Consider the following 26575-nt stretch of genomic DNA (forward strand, 5'->3'; position numbering starts at 1 on the left):
AATATCTAGAACACAAAATCTCATTTGACCTCCACTAGCCCAGTTACAACTTATCCGACCATGCTTATGTCACCATCAGATCAAGTTGATCAAATGCTGTGGGGCGTAACATATCCTTTTGTTGCACTTTAATATAGACTTAAATTTGAAGGCCTCTAAAAACATACATAGTGTAATGTTACATATAGTTTTCACTGACTGAACCCGCTATCACGTACCAGGGCAAGAAGGTGAAAATATTCAATACTACCGTTATTTTTCCTGACTTTGTATTTGGGAAGAAATACTGCCCGGCATGATAGGTGTTACAGCTGTACATCAAACATCGACTTATTCATTTGATGTTATTTTGTGTATATAAACACTTAAAATTTATCTCAATTTAAATTCACCCAGTATCCTCTAGCAGTGAGATGCAACCACATTACTGCAAGAAATACATGGACAGTTTTAAGCCAGATGTTGTGTGTGAAGTGAAATATTCATTTTTATACCGAAGTGTAGCTGATGATCAGGTGACTTTGAAGCAGTAATTGCAGTGCATGGGGCCCGATTTTGGGGGGGGGGGGGATGTCAGGAGGAGGTCTCCTCACGTGATACAGAAACTTTTGAAATTTTGACTTTAAAATAGCAAGATTTTTGGATACTTTGAACAACTGTCACAAATCGATGTTTTGAATAACCTCGTTTGTTTATCACTTTTTGCATAATCTCCTTTTTTTCATAATTTTTCGAGTAAGCCCTCCCGTTCTTTTGACCCCGGCCGTAAATAATGTTGGCTCCCTTATAGTACTTTATCGTGATGCTATTAAAATAAGTAGACTGTTGTCATTATCTTTGGTCTGACTTTTCTTCTGACCGGCCAGTGGAAAGTCAAGAACAAATGTTATGTAGCACGAAAGTTCCAGTAGCCCGACAATATTGTGTACTCCATAGGAGAATAAGCCACGTCCGTAACATTTTGCATTGTTTTAACATACGGGGCCGAAGCTTTTCGAGTATTTGTCACAATCATTCATTGTGACTGCATTGAAGTGAGCAGAGTTTGAATGTTTCTAGTTTATGTCTGTTTTATCTGATACTTACAGTATAGTTCGGTTTAAATTCGGTTTTTAGCTGCTTTTGTTTTCCGTCAGAAGGGTATTTACGACTTACTACATGTAGGTGGCAGGTTTTCTGAAGCATGTGAAGGGCCATGCTATTCTCACTTCAGCAAATGCAAATATGTACATGGTGTTCATGCTCGGTCGCTCAAAATCGTTTGCAAATATTGCTGCAACGTCGATCATCTTTCTTTCTTAATAACTACAACTTTCTTTTCGTTATATCTCTATCTTCTCGTGATATGAAAACTTCACCAGTCAAGCTTAAGGGTGTTTCCTGGGCCAGGGACCCTGCTCCCTCGTGTTCGTTTGGGAGACTATGCTATTCCAAAACAGTAGGAATCAATATCAAGAAATAAAGCAGAATCATTGAATTAAAAATATCGATTATCTATCGCGTATCAGCGATCACAATCAGGTATCCCAAATAAAACCCCTTCCTAGCAGAATTAAGAAGCCGTCGTTATTTACAGCCTAGGGGTCGGAGAAATGTGAGGGGATCACTCAAATATTGAAAATTTCAAGGGGGGTGCTCAAAATTTGGAGAGGAAGAAGGGGGTTTACTCAATTTTTGTTGAAAAATAAATTGAAACACCACTCAGATTGCACCTTTACATAGGGGCCGGGGAACACCCCTCTCGTGCTCTCCTCTTTGGGTGTTCTAACACTTTTACTCAGTAAAAAGCCATAATACCTCTTAGATCGCACCAGACTGCACCATTGCACACATCAATTTCTCAAAATTTTCCATGTAAGATAGGGGACATTGATACCCCTCTTACGCTTTCCCCCTCAACCTCTCGCGTGTTCTCCCCATGTGCTTTCAACTATTCTGCCCAGTCAGATATCCTAGTGAGTCCTCTCATGATACCCATTCAAACTAATCAATATTATATGGTTTGATTCTTGTATTAGCGTGAGCTTTTATATCTGTACTTTGTTGTCACTTTGAATTTCATTTTGTTGGTTTCACCTTTTTCAACCCCCATGAGAAAAGCGATAATAATCTAGTAGGGTACATCAGGATTTGAAAAATCTTTAATATTGCTGCATTTTTGTAAATTTACAAATACATGTATTGGTATTAAACGCCTCTAAGTGGGGGGACCGTCAAAATTTCTGAGTTCGAGAGGGGGTCACTCAAATTCATCATGGTTGGCAAGGGGGTTACTTGAAATTTCGGAGTTTCCGATAAAATTCCTCCGACCCCCCCCCCCCCCAGGCCGTAAAAAATTAGGGCTCCCTTACCTACATTTCCAGTGTACAAATGTTGGCTCAGCAGTTTCATTCAGGGTATCTACTGACGAAATACCGGAATATATGTTTAAGTAGGCCTACATCGTAGGTATTGTCGTCATGACGCGTAGCCTACTGACTATTTTTGGGACAATATCTCACTAGTACAGAAATTTGCGAGAAATTTGCGAGAAATGGACACTTTCTCGCTTTTTGCAAGAAGTAAGCGAGAATACATAACTTTCTCGCAATAACTTAGCGAGAATTTAATTTCTTGCAATCAGCTGGTGAGAAACTGTTTTCTCGCTCAGCATCTGCGAGAAACTGAATTCTCGCAATCAGTCAGCGAGAAATTTGTTTTCTCGCTTTGCATCTGCGAGAAATTGTATTCAATTGTGTAAGCATTTCACATAAATTTCACAATTTCTCGCAGATGCAGAGCGAGAAAACATAGTTCTCGCTGATTGATTGCGAGAATTCAATTTCTCGCAGATGCATGCGAGAAAGCACAGTTCTCGCTCTTGATTGAAAGAAAGTATGTTTTCTCGCTTACTTCTCGCAATACAGCGAGAAAGTGTCCATTTCTCGCAAATTTCTGTACTAGTGTCTCATGGTGTATGATTGGGACAACACAATTCAGGTATTTTGCGATTACAGTTTTTTCTTTTACAAGAAAAGTCGGATGCACATAAGACAGAGGTGTTTAATCGCTAAGATTATCATATATCAACGCATATCTCATCAGAGGAAGCGGAGTCCGAAAGCGGAGTAAAATAGGAGTACAATAGAATTGATGAGAAGTTCCAGGTGTTATCTTATTAGCCGCTATTTGACCTTTGACATCACACAAATTTCAAAATTTTTTGAAAACAGGATTCGTTATTTTTCCAAATATAATCTAACCGCCACACAGTGAGCGATGGAAGTGCAAAACCTTTGAATTCAATATGAAATAATTCTGCTGAACTTTAATTTAATTTTTTAGGTTTCGTTCTCTGCGCCAGTAGCAACATGTGGACACGCTGAACGCGTTCCCAGTCTGGGACAAGGAAACCAAACGCTACACATTTGACTTATTTTGTGAAATTGGTACGCCTTGGCGCTAAGCACCATCGTTATTGCCGTATGATATCCTCTGATACTGAAACTTCCTGTACAATGAAACTCTATTGGTTACAGACGTAAGTGAGAACCATTATATTATTTATAGGTATACTTATTTGGTAGAATAAAAATAGATTCAGTCAATTGATAAAGTTATCAATATTTTGGCAACCTTTGCAGTAAGTTAAATATGTTAAATGAAGAGACGTATTAAACGTTTTCTTGCAAAAGCAATGACTTTAAGAAGAACAAAGAAAAATGAATATATGTGACAAGTACATAAAGTACAATATTGGAATACTTTTGTGAATGGGGTATTTTCTGCAAAAATCAGTCTTTTCTTTTTGTTTTATTTGTTTTCCTTTTTTAATTTGTGAAATATGTAGCGTTTGAAAAGGAGTGTTGAAAAGAAGGAAAGTTACATAGAAATGTTACAGAAGTTGTAATATATAGAATTATATTACAGCTTTGTCAATACCAGTGAATTTGGTGACGTCATCCCAAAGATTATAAATGATAATGCACTCGATTATAGCGTATTTGGCTTTTGTGGCACAGAATGTTTTCTACATCTACAAATTTACTGATTTTGCCGAAAACTATAAAATAATAGCAATAATGTTCCCCTCCCTGCTCAAAATAACTTGCAGTCTATAATGTATTCGGCTTAGCCTCATCCTTTATGGGCCAAGAGGTAGAACATTAATAAAATACTGTTATCCACACAAAAAAATCTTTACAGCATCAGCATTTCACTGAGAGAGCAATAAAACTATGGAAACATTCTTCTAAGCCATTGCATGGTGTGCATGATGGAAAGTTCGGTACAACACACTTTAGCTTCTGCCTTTCTCAAGACACATGCTTTACGGGATATCTGTCATAATATGGCAGCTATCTTCATGAATTAATTTATTCATCAACATTGGCCGGTCATCTACATTTATGTCAATTTATACTGTAAAAATAAACGGGCTAATAAAAATGACTCGAGACAATACAACAAAGTCACTTTGACAAAGTTTAGTAAAAACAAAATTAATATTGAATAAGACCATAGCTGGCGCTTGTCATTGTATAACTGATCTCTGTACTGACTTTGGACAAGAAGCCGAATGAAGAAGAATAAACAGCTACTTGGGGAGTTCATCCTAGTTAGACTTAAAGTTATAAAATAGTAACACAAATATGACCACCTGTCCTCGATGAACTTTTCAAGAAACTTGTTTTCTGTGTCAGTTTTTAAAAGGTGAGGACCATTGACAACACAAGACAAGAGAGAGAATGCTTTGTTTGCTTCACATGTATGCTTAGTAGCAATTTCCTTAGTGAAAAATCCAATTTTGAAAGTTGGTGGACAAACTATCTACAAATTTGTTTAAACAGTTTATTTGTCATTGAAATGGTTTAACAGAAAATAGCAATGGGGAGAAGTACAGAGAGTGCCATCAATGCTATACCATTGTGCAGAACACCGTATTGACAATGATTAAAATAATGGAAGAACTATGACTTTGTGTGTGAATGCAAAACAGCAGATTTTGAAATAAATAATACTTGATTGGATACGTCCTGTAAAAATTAAATATGATATGGAAGAGTAGGAATTGAATAATTCTGCAGGATTTCCTAACAGATATACACTAATTTGACAAACAATCACAGCTGTAATCATAAATTTTATCTTAGTTGTCCAATTTATTCACTGACTTTTCTTTGCATCAAAGCACAGTAGAATGTTCAGCTTACATTAAACTCTTGGAAAAACAAAACAATAAATACTGGAATAGGTCCCATCTTAGCAGTCAAATTTGCAGTTAAGTGAGTTGTTCAACTGATTGAATTTTATATGACTTACAGGTTTACTCATACACATTAATTATGACGAATAATTTACCAGGGCTATAATTTCACCTTGATGAGACACATAATGTTGAGCCAGCAGAAAACTGACCCGAGTAATAGAGTCATAAAATTTCAAATCTGCAGGTAGCAGTGTCTGAGTTAGGGTCAGACGTCATGTAAATAGGGTCCAGTGTCTGAGTTAGGGTCAGAGGTGAAGTAAATAGGGTCTGAGATGAGGGTATCAAGATTCATGGAAATCGCCAATTGATAAAAGAATTTTATTCTCTCTGTCTCAAAAGAATTTTATTCTCTCAGTCTCCAACGTACGCTGAATAAAAATTCACACACAAATCACAGTCTCACAATTTAATGACTTTATTGAGAATCAAAATTAGGCAAATATCACCATTAATGTACAGGTACACTAGTGCCTTCATAGGTTGTAACAAAAAGATATTCGATTGTTGGGATCAAGACATATACAATAAATAGGACATTAATGCTATTTCGGAATGTATGAATACTTGTTGTATTCTGTGATTCAGAATATTTTTCATTTCATCGGAGTCCATCAGTATTTGAATTAGTGTGATGACACATGATTTCATAGTGTGTCTGATACCCTGGCATTGTGGAGTCTCAAACTCACCATCCTTCAAATGCGAGACATGTACCATAGACACCGTGTTTCAAAATGCCTTACATGAATCATAGTATTCCAATACAAGGTGAATGTGAGTATACTTTACCAAAATAAACTAATGAAATATCAAAATTGTAGTAAATATTGATGTCATAGTCAACATTTATGAGTGATCATGTTGAGTTCTAGACAAAGCTTTAACTTTCCTTGCTCTGCTTGTCAAAATAAATTGACCGTCTACTCTGCTGATGTGATGAAGATTTTGTAGTGTTAATAAATTCAGCATTGAAAATATTGTAATAACATGCAAAGTGTGCAAAAAATACTAAACACAATTGGAACAAATTTGGGATAATTGGATGGTGAAATAATGTCCGTTTAATCTACAAATGTAAGCTCATCAGCTTTTCTTTTTAAGTTATACACTTGTTTTTATGAGTAATTTGTTATATTTGCTGCATTCTGCTACAGGACACCTAGCATTTTTGAGAAATTTGAAAAAATATGAAGATTGCATAATCCAAAATAAGTTCAAATTATGTTACTATAAACTATCACCATTATTTTTCACAAGCAATCACATAGTTTCTTTCATTTCCTCAGACTTTCACAAGAAAAAAGTAATCCTACTTTCAATAGATTTATACAGTACAATGATTTCTCAATAATGAGTACCAAAGGAAAAGATTTTAGCTGTTGGAAGGGAATAAAACACTCAATCAGTGAAACAATAATTGAGTCTAGGTGTCACTGAAACATGTAGCTAAATTATTGAAATATTTTGTATGTCAATGAAAACACACAAATTATTGATGTAATGCTTGTGATATGAATAATGCATGATGAGTAAGATTCTTCCACTGAGTAAAAGTTTAATTTATTTCATCTTGTAAATCACAGAAAGTTGATAGGGCCAATGGACATGTCAACCACATACATAAAATCTTTCAGTACTTCAAATAAGATTAAACAATAACATACCCCCTCCTAGCCCATAATGGACAAATGCAGACTTTGCACAACATAATGTATGGGGCCGAGCTGAGTACATTCTGGAGTGAAATGTTTACTTGAGACCATTATTTGGCGATGCCAGTGAGTTTGTTGATGTAGATAACATCTGTGGCTACAATGTTGGATAATCGGATACATTATTAGTAACAATCCGGGGTGATGATGTCAACAATTTTGCTGGTATTGACAAAGCTGTAATATGATTGCAAATAATATTATCTTAGGACATATGTATTTTGTTGTCATTAAGAAAAGCCTGTACAGTCAAGATAGTACATGTATGTGCTTTAAAAACAAGGTCCACACTTTTGTTAAAGTTCCTACTGGAAAATTTAACATCATGCCTTCTCTATCATAAACAAGAAAACAAAATCAGGGGGTTACCATGTAAATCTTGGAATTGAGACAAAAATTTCAAGTTTACTGATATTTGGAATTCAAAATGGCTGCTTTTACTTCTGATCACTGTATGGGGAAATATGAAATGTTCTATAATAAGGCGATGTGAATAAAATTCTTTGTTTGCCATCAGCATGCTGAAAAGTTTTCAGAGAAAATTAAGAAAACAAACACAATGATAACACTATAACAAATAAAAATATTATTTTTTTAAAAGAACCAAATTAAAATTGAGCTTACGTTAATACACTTTTGTTTTTTTGTCTGTGTTTGTTTTTTCCCCTGGCTGGCGGCAAGGTTTTGCAAAAATCGAATGACTGCAAACAAAGAATTTTCTTCAAGTGGCCTAACAAAGAAAAGGATGGTGAAAATATCATTGGCTCCACAAGCTTCAAAATGAGTGAACACGAACAGAAAACCAGAACATATTTTTAAAATTTGAGTGCTGTTTAGAAAAATGTTCACAGACACTTTCGCCTTTTAACTTTATTGATTTCTTAAACCCTTTCATTGTACTTTTCCTATCATACTGTTTGTATTGTACTGATTGTCACATAAACTTATTTTCAGAATTAAGCGACAGTTTCAGATGCTTAGAGGAAGGTCTCTGTATTATATCATCCACTATATATCCATTGTCCATCCACTTAAAAGGTTGGTAAGACTGGTTGAAACTCCTTGTATGCCATCATGTACATCATCTGCAAGAGAAATATTTTATGCATCAGATAAATGACCTATACATGGAAATTAGAGTGAAAAGGCATTTGCCATTTCAACTAGCAACATGGGGGTTGACAGTTTGGTGATTTAGTTCACTAGAACTTTCCATCGAGTCCAGCTGGATAGACAAAGTCAGGGATTCCCGAAGCCTTTAGGTTATAGTTTCCTATCACACTACGTATACTCATTCTGCTTTGCTAGGAACAAGTCATGTGACAAGAAAGTAGCAAAAAAGTGGTATCCCTGCATTGCATCATGGGATACCAGCTTGCTTGAGAAAAAACCTGATATCAAGGAGTTCTAAGTTTAGCAGCAGTAATGACTCATGACATGACTGTGAGTGGAGTGTCATCTTGACATTTTCAATGACAGCAGCTGGTCAATTAGAGGGAATTGCTGTAAGGTTTGATCAGTTTTTATAGTCACTATTTTTTATTTAAATGTCAACCAGAGTTTCATATTCTACTCCCCAGAGCATGTTGATATACACTGTATTTAGTTAATCAACTTGGCCTGTACATACCGGTATGTAGACTGCATTGTTATTGTTTACCAGTGAATTCTGGTCTGGACAAGAATTCAAACGTAAACAATAACAGTGCATTTTATGTTGTGTTGACAAACTCAATGGTAACCGTTGTTGTTTCAACGTACTTTTAAGAGTTTTACATGAGCTTGCAATCGATATACATGAATATATATTGATATGTATCATGGAACCGAAAATCATCAAAAGTTAGATTTACTGGACATTCAATTGATTGGCATGAAATTGCAAGTTAATCTTGTCGGGGCAGGAACTTCAAGCAATTTATTGAGTAGCAATATTTGAGAAAATTAAAGAATGTTGTTCAATCCAGTCTGCTAAGGCTGGTTTTTGCTTCTTTCAATGAAGAAACTGACACACTGTGATTTAAATGGAAAACTCACATTTTATAAATTGGTCTGTCCATATCACTGTAGTGTTATGAAGACTTTTCAAGGGATTAATTTGCAAAAAGAAATTGAATTTACCTGGTAGTTGACATACCAGTTTGTCTATATCAATTCATTTAGTTTTCTCTAGATTCGACTGAGTGATAAAATGTACACAATTCAGTAATCTCAAACATTTCTACACAAATGCCAAAATAATAGTATGAAAACACACAAGAGAATTTCTCACTCACCGCAGATGGGCTAGCTTACAAGTATCTCTCCATTCCTTCAACACCATTCTGAAGAGGCCTTCCTTTGTTTAATCCATGCCACACAATCCAGCAACCTTAAGTCATCAGGAAACTTGCCACCAAGTTGCTATAAAGTGGTCTACCAGGCAAGTACAACTGTGTAAGAAAAATATCCTGTTTAGATGTTTTATTTAAAACATTAATTCCATTCATGAGTCTGATATTTTGATGGTTTAATTACATAGAGTAATGCTGCATCATTCGGTATAAAATTTCACTGCCATTAAATTTATGAATTAATCTCAGTGCAATGCCATTACCACTACTGATGTTCAAATTTTACACTTTTTACAGAAGAAACTTGTGATTTGGTAGATCAGTTTGATAACACTGGCTGTACATATAGTACAAACACTTTCACTGACTATTAGAGATCTATCTTTACTGATGAAGAAAAATGAGATATGCCAATATTGGTTATGGATGTCAGCAGTCTCAAGTGTTTGTAAGTGATAGACTTCCACACATATATAGTTGCACAGTCTGACTGATTCCAATTGTTGTATTCCTATGCTATGTGCAGTGTATATGGGAACTGAGGCAAAACTTGGAATACATAGATAAGATTGTCATTATAAATTGACTAAATCTACAACATCTCCACCTCTGACATCAAAACAAATCAAATATCCTTGCAATCTGACCATTTTCAAATTCTTAGCATATTTCAAATGTTTTACATCTTGTTATGTTCATTTTTAACAATTCAACCAAAAGTCAACCAATGAAGCGATTATAAAGTTTTTGCAATGGACAGTTAAACATATCCTGGTACATACAGACATATATGTACTAACATACATACATAGATGTACATACTTGTAAACAGTACTGTTACATATAAATATAATGTGGCTATATTACATGTATACAAGGTGTGCAAAGACTTAAAAGAGTCCAACTGATTGCGAGCTTTCAAAATTGCATGTATAGCAAATGAAGCTAAAAAAGCATAACATTATTTAATACATATAACTTCTTTCATGTGTTTGAAAGCTTTCATGCTCATATTTGGCAAAAATTATAAACAGCATATATCAAAATTTGATAGTGAAAAGGTTATTATATTGTTATTACATATGAAACCAAAATTATCAGAATGGATTGCTTGAATACATCATTAACCACTGTGGTGCAATTGAGTCTAAACTATTTTAGTTCAAATTTTAAAGCCTGATGTTTTATAATAATCTTACAGTACTTTAATTGGTATTAACACCGTCCCTCCGCCAATGTGGGTGGAGACTGCGCTATTAGTATCATTTATTATCACTGTGACAGTTACTTATGCATGGCCCTCACCTCACCAGACTGCCTCCATTGTAGTCAGAATGACCCCAAACATTCCTACAGTCATATGTGTCAACATTTACATAAGGTGAATTATGTGATCCAGAATTGGGTCACATTGATGTCCTTATGTTAGCGTTAATAGAGAATTTGCAGAGGTTCAGTATTAATGCATCTATGGGTCATGTGACGCTATGAAGAGTGTTAGCACCATCATTCTAAGGGGTCCGTCTTTATAAACATTTCTGTGCCTGTAAGGTGATTAATTGACACATACATCTATGCAGAATGGCTGCTCCTCCTGCACAAAAAGTTTTGGAAGAAATTGGCGAGGATTTCCTGTGTTGTACCATTTGTCTGGAGCAGTTCAAGTCTCCTAAAATTCTACCATGTCTGCATACGTTCTGCCAGGAATGTCTAGCCACACTGGTAAAGAAGACTGGCTCTCTGAACTGTCCAGAATGTAGACAACAATATCAGCTCCCTGTTGGAGGCGTGCCGTCAATAAAGGGCAACTTCTTTATGAGCAATCTGATAGAAATATTTAAGCATCGACTGGGGTCTATGCAGGAAGCCGAGATCAAGTGTAAAGGTTGCCAACAGAATACAGCCACTCACAGGTGTGTGGAATGCAAACATTATATTTGTGACAACTGTGTTAAGGTACACAGAAACCTACCATTCACACAGACACACCAGCTAATGAGCATTGAAGAATATGAAAAAGCCAAGTCAGACAGTCCAGTGGCCATACAAGCAGTGGAATATTGCAGTGTTCATCCAAAGAATGAAATTGAATTCTACTGTGAGACCTGTCAGGTACCTGTCTGTTCAAACTGCACCATTGTTACACACCACATGCCAGAACATGTACACAGAGACTTGAAAGATGCAGCAGATGAGTATCTTACAGAATTGAAAGCCATGGTTGACAAACTGAAAGTGAAAGAACAGGAAGCTGAAAAGAACAAAACCCTGGCCAAGCAGATGCACAGTGATCTTAAAGAGCAGAGCAGCAGAGAAGAAAGGAAGGTGAGAAAGAAAGCAGAAGAAATCATCGAAAAAATAAAGAGAGAAGAGCAGAGACTGATAGATGAGCTACAAAACAATTACACCATGAAAATGAAAATAGCAGAAATTGATATTGATGAGATTGAATTAAAACTTTGTAACATAAAGAGTGCATGTAGCTATGTAGAGGCACTGATGCATCATGGGAATGCGGCTCAACTTCTCTCCACAAAGGATGATGTTGACACTCGCATCAAGCAACTGACTACCATGGAAACTGAAGCAAAGGCTGAACATGAATACATCACATTCACACCACATGATGAATTCTGTGAGCATGACATTCTGGGAACACTGAAATCTGATGTGTGTATTTCACGGTGTACAGTTGAAAACATTCCAAAACAACTCCTGAAAGGTGACTCTGCAGACCTACTGATCACAACCAGAGATTCCACAGGAAAGCAAATCATCCTTAAACAATCCGTGAGAGTTAATGTGAGTAAACCTGATGCATCATGGGAAGAAATTGATGCAACCAATCACAGAGATGGTACACAAGGGGTTACAATAACAACACAACTGGATGGAGAATATCAAGTTACCATGACAATAGGGGATCAATTAATACCAGGCTGTCCTATAATCATACCTGTCATCAAAGGATTGGTAGAGACTATTGGCAGTATGGGAAATGCTGAAGGAGAGTTCAATGAACCCCGGAGTGTGGCTGTAAACAAAGACAGAGACATTGTCACTGCAGATAGGGCCAATAATAGGTTGCAGATAACCACTTCAAAGGGAAAGTTTAAGAAAATTTTGAAATTTGAAGAGTTTGAGAAGCCTTTCACACCACGTGATATAGCTATATCAAGTGATAATACATACTATAGTTTAGATGACAACAATAAGCAAGTAGTTATGAGCAATGAGAATGGAAATGTCGTTGAGTGCTTTGGACACAATGAGTTGACAGATCCATATGGCATTGCAATTAGTCCGGTAGACGGCAATGTCTATGTAACAGACAAGGGTGATCATTGTGTTAGGGTTTATACAAAACATGGCAAATATCTAAGGTCATTTGGGACATATGGTAAAGGTCACAGGGGATTAAATAGGACCTGGGGTGTTGTCATAGGAAGTACTGGAATGGTATTTGTAGCAGACCATGGTCACCAACGTATCCATGTATTCAATTCACACGACCAGTATTTGTATTCCTTTGATTGTCGTATTGAGAATGGTAAGATGGGATACCCAATGGGAATATCAATTGATAGTGATAAATATGTCTATGTTACTACTGATAACCCCAGCAGTCTTTTGAAGTTTGAGAGTAGCGGCAAGTTTGTTTGTCGTATTGATAGTGAAAGTGATGGGCTGCAGTACCCCACTGGTATAGCACTGACAGATGATGTACCTTGCAGGGTGGTTGTAGCTGACTGTCACAACCACAGCATCAAAGTATTTGTACAGTGATAACATCACAATAAATTATGCTACACTGTGTTTTTTTATTGATGTTGGCAAATAAGAAGCTGAGAACCATCATGAGGAGATATGGAATATTTCACCATTGTCTGCCAGTAACACCATTAAATGTATTATATTACAGCAAATACTTGTGTTTCCATTCATTAGTATTAGATTGGGGTTTGATGTTTTATTATTATTAGATTTTCCTTCTTATAAAAGACTTAAATGATGCCAAAAAGTACCAGGTCAAACATGGCTGTATCATGGTTCGATGAAAACACTTGGTAAATATAATCAGAATGACTTTCAGTTTTTCTTACAGTAATTCTTTCATTGCTGTTCTTTAATGTCTTTACTATATTCACTTGTTTGTACAAGGAGTGGAGTTTTAGCATATAACAAAAGAAGTTGCTGATAATGTGTTGCAATATTTTCTTTGGCTTTTATATTTTCATTCATTATCTTTTAAACAAGAAATGAGAACAATTCCTTTTTTCTTCTTCTGCCTTGAGTACGTTTACCGTTTTTTATACACAAAGTCAACTTCAAAAACAAAGTGAAGTTGTGCACTGTATGCATTGTTGTTTTTGACAAATGAATCTTAGTCCAAACTTGATCTCAGCTGTCGACAATAACCTACTAGTAGATATTTACACACATACCAGTAAAAGCTGTGTTAACATGTAAACACAATTAATAGAGTTTAAGAGTTGAACAAGAAGCAATTTTATGATCAGAAAAAACAGGAAATAGATCAATGTTAGAGCAAGTTGAACTTTAACAACTCCTGTTGACATCAATAAAAGTATATTTTGAGAAGACATGAGATTTCCATTGCAATCAGTGCTGAATATTTTAAATTCAATGATGAATCTTTTTTGACTTTTATTCTCTAAACTAATATAAAATTTGCAAAAAAGTATAAAATATGATAGCTACAGACAAGCAATACATGATCAGTAGATCTTAAATGGTCTATGATTTGATAATATGATGTAAAATCATAAATGTTGATATCTACCGGGTACGTTGCCATTAATTTAGTCTAATGCAAAGAGATGTTGAATACAGATTATTTTATGTAAGATTGTATACTTTGATATAATAATTGGAATTAAACAGAATAATGTGCCTCCATATGATATGCATCATGCTATCCATGTCTCTGTGTCTGTGTGTGTTGCAGTTCACATATTCTGGTGTGGGGAATGAACTTTGTCCACAGTGAAGGACTGACAATCTGCCATAGAAAAGCTATACAGGATTATAATACCAGGGTACTGAAAGAATTCAAACAGAATGAGACAGACATGGTAATCTGTAGTCACCACTTGTATAAAATATAACCAAGTTGGTAGGTAGGCATGTATCGGATATATGCATGCCCATCAACTTGGTTATTTTTACAAAGTGACTGCAGATTACCATGATGTCTGTCCTGTTTTAATCCTTTCACCATCATGGTACTACCCAACTTTAATGTTTGCATGGTGAAAGAGGAACAGTGATCCGGTGTACATGAAGATGGGGATGTTAAGGTGTAAAAGTGATTCCTGTTGAGAGCTATTTCAATTTGCACTTGCATGGCATTGTATTTCAGTATGTACTAAGGCCAAACAAAAAAAATTGTGCTGCTCTGATAACCCGACCTACCCTATTTTTTACATGCTGACCCTTAACTTTTTAGAGCTACAGAAGTAAATGGAAGTAAAAATTAGAAAGAAAAACGTAAAATCACACATTTGTTACTTGGTATTTGATTTTTGTTTTAAAGAAGATGTCTTTTATGTTTTTTTATCTTTTATATGTATGATACATTTTTCTGGAAATGTGGCCAGTGTTCAACCGACCTGAACCTCTGAAAATGCATATTTATAAATAAAAATATGTTGGAAAAAAAAATTCCGGCTGATTTACCTACCCTATTTTTGAAAACCATGTTATCGGAAGAGCACAATTTATTTAGTTTTTGGGGGCCTGATATGTGTAGCATACCATCTAAATAAAAGTCCATGTTTTACAAATGACCTGGTGGAAGACAAAGCACACATGTTTCTAAAAATAAAACAATGACTAAAAGTTATGTGATGCTATCTGGTTTTTGTGTATTTCAAATAATACACTTCACACCAATGTCACAAAGTTACAGGTGTCAGTACAGTTTGGTAAATCATTGCAGAATCACCACCAAAAAATCAAATTCAAAGTCAACCAGAACAACTGTTCTGGTTATTTCACTTTACTTGCCAACAACAATTTCAAAAGCAGAATATTGAATAACTTTCAATGAAGAAGGCAATTGGAAAAAGTCACAATTTGAAAATGGCTTTGATTATCAAATGCAAGGCAAGTTAAAGCAGAGATTATTACCTTCAGTACATTTTTACATAAGTGTTTGCAATGATAGCAACCTATTTGTTCAATGTATCAAATTTATCAGCAAATCAAGGTGTGTAAAACTTGATACTGTCTTTAAGCAATTTAAGTGCAGGCATTTTTCCCTTGGATTCCAACCAGACTGTTCATGCATGAGGCAAGTTTAACTGTATTGACATCATGGTAGAAGGAAAACCATTTTAGAGACAAAATGCCCTGGCATATGGGATTATAGTCTGTTGTATTTAGTGATTGCTTATTAATGGAGGCATCATAAATGTATACTTGTTGTACCAGAGTTAGTTTGGTTTAAACCGATGAAAATACCAGGATATACAAGACAAGGCAATGTGTAGGTTATTGAAATAACATTGCCAGTTTCTCAGTAAATTCATCTCCAATAAGCACAAACAATTAGGCCAAGAAAAATGAAAAGTTTGCTTCTCATCCTTGCATGCGTCAATTCAGACCCACCATGTCAACCGTTTTTTCTGCTCATGAGGAAATAAAATGAAAAAACCCACAAAAATATGTGACGATAGTGCATAACACAGTGCTCTTCAAAACAGAACTGTAAACAAAATAACTGACACTAACACTCCATTCAGAACTGTACACATATGTCACTCTTATATTACACTGTCAAAACTGTGCATTGCTGCACTAAAAGTCAAACCACAGAACTGTTGCAATACAAAAATACTTGCAACAGTGCTGTACATCTCTGCGTTCATTCTTATGTTTTTTGAAGAATAAAAAAAAAATGAGAAGAAAAAAACAGTGTCACTGCTTCATTTTTGCAATATATCTAGGATGAGAAACAAACTTTTTATTTTTCTTGGCCTAGGCATTGGCTATCCAAACATTGATGCAGTATTTGTATCAAATGCTAGCATTCACACTAGATTTGCCGTGGTAACAGATGGTAGATTGGCTCATAAAATGATAGCATTATTATTTCGGGACTGTGTTTTTGCAATTCATTTTTCATCAACCCTAACAACATTACCACAGCAGACTTGGCAAAGTACTGTCAACTAGATGTCACAGTGTTTTCAACATTGTATTTTATTAAAGGGGACAGTTAGAATGACTGTACTTATCTGATCATTAATTTGTGGTGAAAATGGCATAGATGCATTTATTAACCAAGCTGGTCCATAGTTACAAATTATAACTGATAAGAGATCACAATAGACAAGATCTTTTGACCTATTCAAGGCAATGCAGTCATTTTTGCACCCGAATAGGCATATAATTTTTATCCTCTATGCAAAACAGAAGTTGGCAGTGTATTAATTGAAAGGCTGTTTACGGTAATTAATACAAACTTAACAGTTTTAGCTCACTATGGCTTTCAATCAATCAATCTTGACAAAGAATTCATTGCCTTAATGGTTCATGTTCAAACTCACAAGTTTTTGATGTAAGTTGTTTTGACAAGTTCTAACTATCAGTATTTATCAGTGTTCAGGGAAGCTTATGGTGTCAGTGTTCATGTAACATGCGTAACTATGACATATAATATTGATCACTACCTTTACCAAATTTGTAAATGGCTCCTGTGAAATTGAACTTGAATCCACGCAATATATTCAGCACTGATCAAGATAGTACAGTAAGTGCTGCTCAAGATAGTACAGAAAGTATCATTATTGTTGTAACTTTATGAAATTCACTGATCTAAAACTGGTCTGGGGATGAAAATTTTGTGAGTTGAAACCTTACCTTACTGAGATTGCCAGAAATCATTAGGCGTAGCTAGTCTTCTCTCGCAATATGGAAGTCTTGATGTAGACAGGCTCCCTGTGAAAGTTACATCTCATCTCAATTTGTGGAATATACATAATTTGTATAACTGTACAATTCCAGACTGAGTAAGAATCTTGAACACAATACACGGATATAAGGTATGATACAAATAAATTGCTGACAAATGATGATTGTAGAACACAAACGTCTTTGGTCACAAAATGAATTTAAAAAATATCTGCAAGGCAATTTCTACATGGAAAATGTGGATGTTTCAATATGAACACATATACAGCCATATTGATAACTATAACAATAAGAATTGACTGATTTGAAAACTGACATGCTTCCCTAACTTTGTGTTGTCATTTACCTGGCTGAATCTTGATATCCTTAGAGGTCACAAAAGGTCATTTGAGGTCACAAAAGGTCATTCATTATTCATTTTCATCATACCTGTAGAGTGCCATTCACTTTTACACAGAATGCTGACAGCCTGTCCTTACTATTCAAGTTTCTTTTGGAATCAAAAACTTATTTTATGACATAGTAGTAGCATACCTGCATGCTAAAAAGGGACAACTTCTGTTGCACTTCACATACTTTGCGATAGACATTGTAACTGTTGAAAATTGATGATTCACAGGAGATCTTGATCTATTCATCAAGTGATCTCTTCACTTTCCAGAGTCGCATACTGTATGGTGATGACATAGGTTTCATTGTATTTCAATGTTATTGCTGTAAGGCTGAATGAGAATAACAAAGACTGAAAATTATGACTGAAATAGTATTTTGAAAACTTCAACCTGCAATAAATCTTTTTCATAGAGAGTTCAGCACCAATTTTAAGGAAACAATAGGTTGGAGATGAAAGTGTTGGTGATTGATAGCAACCTCTGTGGTTAGATTGATTTCTCTTATGTACAGTATAAACTTCAAAACTGGCATCTGGTGCAAGTGTGGCATGTTAACAAACTGGAAATGGAAATTTCTATGAAAAAAACTGAAATTGACAAATCTATAGACCTATGACTACTCAACTCAGAAAGCGGGATGGCTTAGGCAGACAGGAATGTTATTGAAAATGTGCTGCTGGACTTATTTTTGTATTTTTACAATAATAATGATAAAAAATAACAACTTAAAATAATGGACTACAGTGTATTTTCACATTCTAGAGAGTTGACTGACAACATTATAGCAGTTGATTCTACATCCAACCATACTTGAAGGTGAAAAATATATACCCTATACTACCTTTATATTACATTACATGATGTGTGACAGCATCACTAAATGTTATGATGCTCACTTTTTTCTCAGTCAATGTAAAACTTCTAGGAAGGTTGATGATGTTCAACCAACCAATCAGCTACAATGTTCCGAGATTCTGGGAATCCATCTATCCTTCACGACAGTAAAAAATTGCCTTTTGACTGTCCTCAGTTCCTTTGCAGCCATGCCCCCCTTAAAAGATATCAATGGTTCATTCCTAAAATGGCATAGTGGATGTTTAAATAATCTCTATGGCTACATCAGTTTCAATATGAATAATAGCTTTGTGAACTAACTGTCCTGTGCAGAGCAGGGCTGAGTACAACCAAAGTCAACGCTATTCAATATGACCGACAAATTTGAAGTACCAGTAGAACCTAGAAACAAAAGGATACTTGTTGATAGATCATTTACATGATAATGACAACATTGAGCGGCAGATTGGATGTTTTATGTATCAGCTAATCTAATATGCTGATATATGAGAAAGCTCTGTAATTGTTTTTGTTAAAAACCTTATTGCTATCAGTTGCATGGGGACCACTGTGGTTCAATTAATCCTTGAGATTTGTGATGAGAAAATTGAAATTCGACTATAATAAGACTGTGTGATCATAGTTAGGAGATGAAAAATGCAGTTGTGCAAGCTCTATTGCTTAATATCCAACACAATATGTAATTCTGATGCTCTTTAATGAGATTGCAAGAGACAAAGGCTCGCAGTGAATAAAGTAACACGTTCCTGCGTTGTACTTTACAGTGGACCAGGATTTCAAGTCCGATGTGATGGTCAAGCATTGGAACAAACTTCTTTATGTTTGACTCATATATGTAGACTTGGTTCAAGTCTGTGATTTGTGAATGTTTGAGTGGAGTGAACGCGATGATAATTGTTTTGTTTTCATTTGAAATGTGTAAGTGGAGTAGACATGATGAGTGGGGTGAATTAACGCTATACAGGGGAGTTTCACCCGGAATGGCAGAAACTAACTCACTACTGCGCTGCAGACTCAAAGGTAATCGCTGGGAAAACCTGGCCTGCGCTGCCAAGTTCCAAATAGGTTGGTATGAAGTAGAAGAGACACGAGAGAAATTATTAGAAATGATTTTGATTTTAAAAAATCACCAACTCGAACCAAGTCTATCATATATGTAGCAATTATTATCTTTTCAATATATCAATTAAATGGGGTTGTCCAAAATAGACTTTTCAAAATGTGGGCTCAGAATGTCTGTAATAGTCTAATCATGATGCAGAAGTCAATATAATCCCCGAGGGACTCCACCTCAGGCAATACAGGACAAATGTGGGGTAGACCGTGTTTGCCGTTAAACTATGCCCATAAGCCTGAGGGTGGGTCGATTGCCTTAAATTGACTCCCATAGTCACTTTCATGGATATGCACAGAATTTATGAATGCGAATGGGTGGGGGGAATGTGGAGGATTTACTTGTTTTAGGCAGGGATTTTCCATCGCCCCTGGAGTGGGGTATTTGACAAATTTCATAAGTCTACACTAATTTCCAAATCCCTAACAATGCTCCGAGGTGCGGGGTTGACAATGACTGTCTGGCTACCTATAGTACTCTACTTGCAGCAGACTGTGTACAGTTCAAGAATACCATAGCAAAGAAGGACAAGGTAAAACTGCAAACGTTCGTTGGCCACAAGAATACGACATGCAGCGCTTCATTAAAATAATACTTAGCCTCCTCCTCCTCACAGGGGCCTGGGATTACCAGTGTGTGTGGTACTGTGTATACCCATAGACAGTAGAAGGGGGAGACCTCCTCCCCCTGTCTATGACATATACCACACTGGCCGCATGCATTCGATTCAATGCAAGTCACTGATGCAGTGAGGGGTGGGGGAGGCACAGGTACTTGACCTGTCGCTTAGCGATCGGTACTGATTCACAGTAGAGAGCTTCCCTTCTGTGAACTTGCTGCGGATCCGTAGCCCTACCACTCTCTTTGCTGGTTGTGTTAGTTGTGTTTTCACTCCCCCAACACAACCAGCAAAGGGGTGGTATGGTAGCTAGGGCACAGGCGCTCCTTAGCCGGGTAGTCTGCTAAGTAGATCGATTTTCGGATCGATCTATTGATCCCGTAGTCGATATGCCCGCCACTGCCATCTGTAGCGGGCATATCGACTGCGGGATCAATAGATCGATCCGACAATCGATCTACTTAGCAGACTACCCAGCTAAGGAGCGCCTGTGTGGTAGGGCTACAGATCCGCAGCAACTGGGAGCCAGATTTCACATGAGACAGGCTCACCTTTAGATTTGTTCCACATCGGCCTGATATAAGGAAATAAACAGTGAGTGACAGACTTCTTCGAACGCGAGCGATTTCCAGCTCAACCTTTGACCCCGTGTTTTGACCTGCATCAGCGCGCGTTTGAACAGAGAGGGCGCAAGAAAGTTTAGTTTTCGTATAGGCTGGATAACAAATCATCTCTTCAAACATCCAAAATGAAGAAAACTATGATATTTTAGACTTAGAGAATTATGGTCTGACAAAAAGTGATGTCAAAACCAAGTCACTTTATTGGAAATTAGTTGATAAGAAATGGCATGCAGTCAAAGGTCAGATTGGTCAAAAATGGGCTGAGAATCTAAGCCTCACTGACAGTTACAAAGCTACTCTATTCAGCCGTCTTTATTCAACAGGAATTGTCAGCAATTCAGTAAATGAGTTAAATTGGAAGATTTTCCATCGAGGCCTTGTCACAGGAAGCTTGGCCAAAACTTTAAATTTAAGTGATGGGAAATGTCATATTTGTGGCCAAGAAGAAACACTGGAACACATCTTATTTGAGTGTAAATATGTTAAAGAGATCTGGCAGAAATGTGTTGTTTCTTTGTCAGAAAACACAACTTTGATAATAATATCAATATCAAAAAATTAGCAATTGCAGGAATGGAAAATGATAATAATGCAACATCTGACATTATTTACTGTATTACTTCCTTTGTAAAATATACAGTTTGGAATATTCGAAACTTTAATCCCATTCGGTTACTCTTGATGGGATTAAAGTTTCCCTTCAATCCTATGTCATGCAATTGAAAGGTTATCTCTCCTCATGGATGAATAGAATACATTGTATTTCACTTATAAGATGATGAACAAAACTGAGGATTTTAGTTTTCAAGCCTTGTAAGACTTGAAGGAGAAGAATGCATCCTGAATGCATTCATATGATGATCTTTGTAATTAAACAGTTCGTTCAATTATATTTTTTCAGTGCACCCAAGATGAACAATCCACATGTCAGTACTGTGCGGAATATGTCAACCCTTCGCCGATATAAACTTCCATGTGATATGTTAGAGTTCTAGAGAGTGACTGAAATCTTTGCTTCAGTACGTTTTTGAAATACCCTGAAAAATGCATTGGACTAAAGCAATGCAAAGTGATCGAACGTGTTCGAGTTTAGATGTTAAGCCTCTCATACTATTACACTTAGCTCCACTGAGAGAAACTATAGCAGTTTGCATATTTGATCTTCGTTTGCCATACACTTTATTATGCCGACAAAAAAGATGAGTTCATGAAAAGATACTTTTTAAAGTTCAGCAACCCTCACATCATCGGTATATTGTGACGACAGACCCTCTGTAAAAATATTGACACATACGTTTTAGTCGCCGAATTATAATTTGCTGAAGAAATAATGTTTACTGCAACTTGGTTAACCAAATTGAAAGAATGAATGATTTGTGTAGTAACACAGTCACGTCTAACATTATATTCAACAAAAACGGAGTCATTAGCCTTGACGCTGATGGCGCACATCAAAAATCTCTCAGTGTCAAATACAAAGCTGCAAACACAATACATGCTTTTAAAGCAACATGGTTTATTAGCGTTGGCAAACAATTCGTTTTGAAACTGTTGGCATCGATATCCATTTGTCTTCGATTGCCCCTCACCAAATTGTAGAAAATGACGGGGTCCATCGTAACTCTGGTGTATATACCAAGCATTTCTAAGAAATAAAAAGGCGTTCATTGATTATACCATGCATCATTCATTCAGTTCAGTCAGAACTGTTCAATTTGTTTAAGAGTATATTTACTTGATCCATTACTTTTAATTGCGCTGACGGTCATCTGTGAAAAGACCGAACAGTCAGTGAGCTAGCGTGTATAAAACTTCCCCCGGATAGAAAAGATAGTTGTGAACATAATCAACATTTGCAGCCAATGGAGTTGCTGAGCTCATGCTAAGTAAAATACAGTGTGTTTGCTATCTGGTCAGTCGAGCAACTTGATGTTATCAACGATAAACAATGTTCTCCAACTAAAACGGTAAAAATGTGAAGAAACTGCATCTTAAAGCGGGCCCCTGTAGATAAAGAAGGGCGCAGCATCGCCGTCCTTCTGTGAGGGAAGCATTTGTGATCGTAACTGAAACGTTTTACGAGATATAGGGTCGCGTTATGGAAGGAGTAGCACAAGGTTACAATCGCCCGGGTGTGGTGCATTCTAGCATCACCGTTGTTTGCTTTCCATGGCCGAAATGGAAATATCAATTTCTTTGACGGCTTTACTGTGCAGTCGATAGACAGCAAAACAATAGCATGAATAAGGGGTGGGCAGTTGTTCTATAACTATCGTAGCTAGCTCAGGCGGGCAGTTTCAGTTTTTACTTGTTCATCTATGGAAATTTAATTTCCACAGCGCCTGCAAAACAAAACAGTTGTGAACCATACAGCAGACGATAAAATTGTCATGATTCCCATAGGCTTGGGCTATTGCCATATTAAATTTGATGATTTCGCCGAATTTTGTGGATTGTGGTATATATATTAGGGAACCGTCATTATTTACGGCCTGGGGTGGGGTAGGAGGCATGTGAGGGGGTCACTAAAACAAATTGAAAAGTTTCAAGAGGGGTTGCTCAAAATGTGGAGAGAAAGAGGGGGTTACTCAATTTTTGTTGCAAAATGAAACACCTCTCTGATTGCACCATTACACACATTAATTTCTTTAAAAATTTCGATGCGAGAGCGGGAGAACTGTCATGCGTTGTAACCTATGGGGTGTTCTAACAGTTTTATTTAGAAAAAAAAATTGAAAACACCTTTCAGATTGCACCAGATTGCAGCATTGCAGACACCAATTTCCTCAAAAGTCATGACATTTAGTCTCACAGATACCGCATTATTCCGGCATAAAGTCCTGTTCGTGGGCCTACCTTTAGAAGATTTTTTTTTTCAAAATGCTCTAATTCTATATCCTCTTTTCAAACATGTAATCCAAATCTCGACGAGTACAGCTTGATCGATCGGATAATGTTAACTGTAAGTCGCGACCGAATGACCGACTTTGGATTTGGAAGGTGTCTTCACTTTGCCGTATATTCAGGCAGTGTCACCAGAAAGATGATAGAATCAATGGCAGATCCCAGGACTGGTGTACTCGATCGTGTGCACGAGTGAAATCATGCTGAGCAATGATCGGGCGAAGCTTTAATATGTTTATTTGAGGTGAGCAAAGTTTAGGGAAGTGTAATAAATCATTATGGTCGGTATAACTTTTCATACAGAATACACCTTGAAAACTTAAGTGCTTAACAATGCAACATACTGAAGTTGCTATTTATTCTTTTAAAGCTGAATGGTCAACAGATACTGAGTGCTTATGAGTATGTATACTGCACTTGAACAGAGACTTTTGAAATGCACTTTTAAACTGATTTGCCGGTTTACAACTTTTTTCATATTTATTTGCGAAAGCACAAAAATCATAAAATTATGCAGTCGCTCAGTGACAATTAAAGCAAATTATTTTATGTTGAAGTTCTTTGTAGCCTCACATCAACATCAATTAATATTAATTTGCGGCACGTTCTCTACTGATCAGTAATACTATAATACATTCAATGCAAAATGAGCAGAGGGTTGTGACAAAGTGACTTTTTCAAAGTGACTTTTATTGACTCATGTACCGAATGGCTGAGATGATGAAAAAGAAAACGATGAAATCGGAAAGGGTTTTCTCTGGAACTTAACCAGTCCATGGTACCTCAAAAATCTAATATAGAAATATTTGAAATAAGTATGTCAATTTTTTTACAAAAATAAAATAGTAATGTGCAAATTTCATCATCATTTACAAAAAGAACCCCAAAAAACAGACACACCTAGGAAGCTGTAAACTAAATTTGAAAGGAAAGTATAGTACATTCGAACAAAAGAAAGAGAAAACCGCTCTAAAATTTTACATGTGCAAAGGTCATAATAATTGTCAAAATTATCTGATTCTAAGGAAGTTACAAATACATTTGAAAGCTATTACTACTAACAGCAGTTCTAAAAATACGACGTTTTCACAAAAATATCACGATTACAGCAAATGATTTCATATTTAAATTTCTTCATCATTAAGACATATGTTCATCAGGTCATTCTAAAAAGAACTTAGAATGACGTCCCTCTGAAATCCAGCAGACGTGAGAATCACGTATATACACTGGTATCATGGCACAAATATGCCATACATTTGTCACGAGTAGGGACGTACAGCATTTTATAGAACATTTCATCATTTTGCGCAAGAGTAGTTCGGACCGCTCAATCAGACACACTCTCTTTGAAACACAATGTTTCTACGAAAAGAAATTAATGTAATCAGTCTGATCCAAAGCTTCATCTTAAACATGCATAAGCAAATATGCTTGTCGAATATCTCATCAATAGACTTAAAATAAACGAAGAGAAAAATTCAAAATCCTCTATATTACGATTGAAAGGTAACTATTACAGCATGTTTTCTTAAAATGACAAATACCTGGGAAAAGTAACATTTTGAGAAAGATAAACCATAACACTTGTGAATACAAAGCCTTTACTTCATCAGAAGAGGACTTGATGCATACCAATGGTTATCTGATGAAGAAGTAGAGGCAGATATCTTAACAAAATAACTAGTACCTGTAAGCAACGCCTCTGTCATAATCTAAATAACCACAAATACATCCACAGACATGTGTTTTAAAGGCAGAGATCTTGATGTCTGGGTAAATTGACATTAGCTGTTTAATGTGATTTTAACGACTTGTTCTCTTTTGAAAGTTGTGTTGATTAATTTTTTCAAGTGTAAAGATGACTGCCTTTAATACAATACACGCCATACACGCCATATAGCATTTGTAAAAATCCATTAATAGTGACTTTTGTTATAATATTAATAAATCTAGTACAATACAATATAATACAATCAATGCTGTATGACACCGTAAAATTTTGATCTATTATACTTGTCAGTGTATAAGCCTAGTTTAAGGCTCAAAATTACCGTTACTTTAGAGGAACGTCGAAGTTCACAAGCTTAATTTATGTCAATTCATGTATGATTATTGAGCTTCACTCAAACTTACAGAGAATTTCAAAAATGCACATACATCAAATTAAAATTACAGAAGATAAAACCTAATTTGCTCACTAGATCGGATTTGCAAATTCTGAAAATGTCACAATTCAATAAAATGACTGAAAGTAAAATTGATTACAATGCTGTGTCATATTTTATAAAATGTACTCTCATACACAATTTACCATTCCTATTATGAATACCATAATAGCAGTACAACTGTAAAAGTTTGTGACTTTGATATGTTACTAAACTTGAAAGTTTCTAAATTACCACTACCTTTCACTGATTGTTTTGTAGTTACTAAATTCTATACTAATTGAAAACTAAAAGAACACAGCATAGGTGATGATTTTTTAAGAACTTACGAAAAGTCAGTATGTACATATTATCTCTGATATTTTCATTTTATGAATATAGACGGCACAAGTGCTATGTTCAGCCGACATAGCGCTGTAGCGTAGAATATTTTACTCTCTTATAGGAGTATTGGCAATACTTCACTGATATCCCTGTACCACTCTGTGCTAATGGTATTCCTATATGCGGAGAGTTTGTTTTAAAGCACGCCTCTTCCAAAACCAACGCGTCACATTTCATGCGAACATTGAATGTTTACGTTTTCTATGTTTACTGAGATATTGGCTCCCTCAAGGCAGATATTGTCTACAGTGGAAACTTTAAAATGGCTTTCACACAGTTTATCTC

General features: G+C 35.9%; 1 protein-coding gene and 1 long non-coding RNA gene across 2 annotated transcripts; one reads left to right on the top strand and one right to left on the bottom strand.

Moving 5' to 3' along the window:
- Positions 1–5654: 5654 nt before the first annotated feature.
- LOC139132929 (uncharacterized) lies at positions 5655–20844 on the bottom strand. The gene is made up of 5 exons (XR_011552491.1): positions 20763–20844; positions 17766–17953; positions 17181–17258; positions 9237–9392; positions 5655–8045 (listed from the first exon to the last, which is right to left on the bottom strand). It is a non-coding gene; the product is annotated as an uncharacterized lncRNA (long non-coding RNA).
- On the top strand, positions 10796–13895 carry LOC139132923 (tripartite motif-containing protein 2-like). The gene has a single exon (XM_070699277.1). It carries the CDS (start codon positions 10875–10877, stop codon positions 13077–13079), a length of 2205 nt encoding a protein of 734 aa, XP_070555378.1. The 5' UTR covers positions 10796–10874; the 3' UTR covers positions 13080–13895.
- Positions 20845–26575: the final 5731 nt, after the last annotated feature.

Source organism: Ptychodera flava, chromosome 5, assembly GCF_041260155.1.
Source record: "Ptychodera flava strain L36383 chromosome 5, AS_Pfla_20210202, whole genome shotgun sequence".
Taxonomy (NCBI): Eukaryota; Metazoa; Hemichordata; class Enteropneusta; family Ptychoderidae; genus Ptychodera; species Ptychodera flava.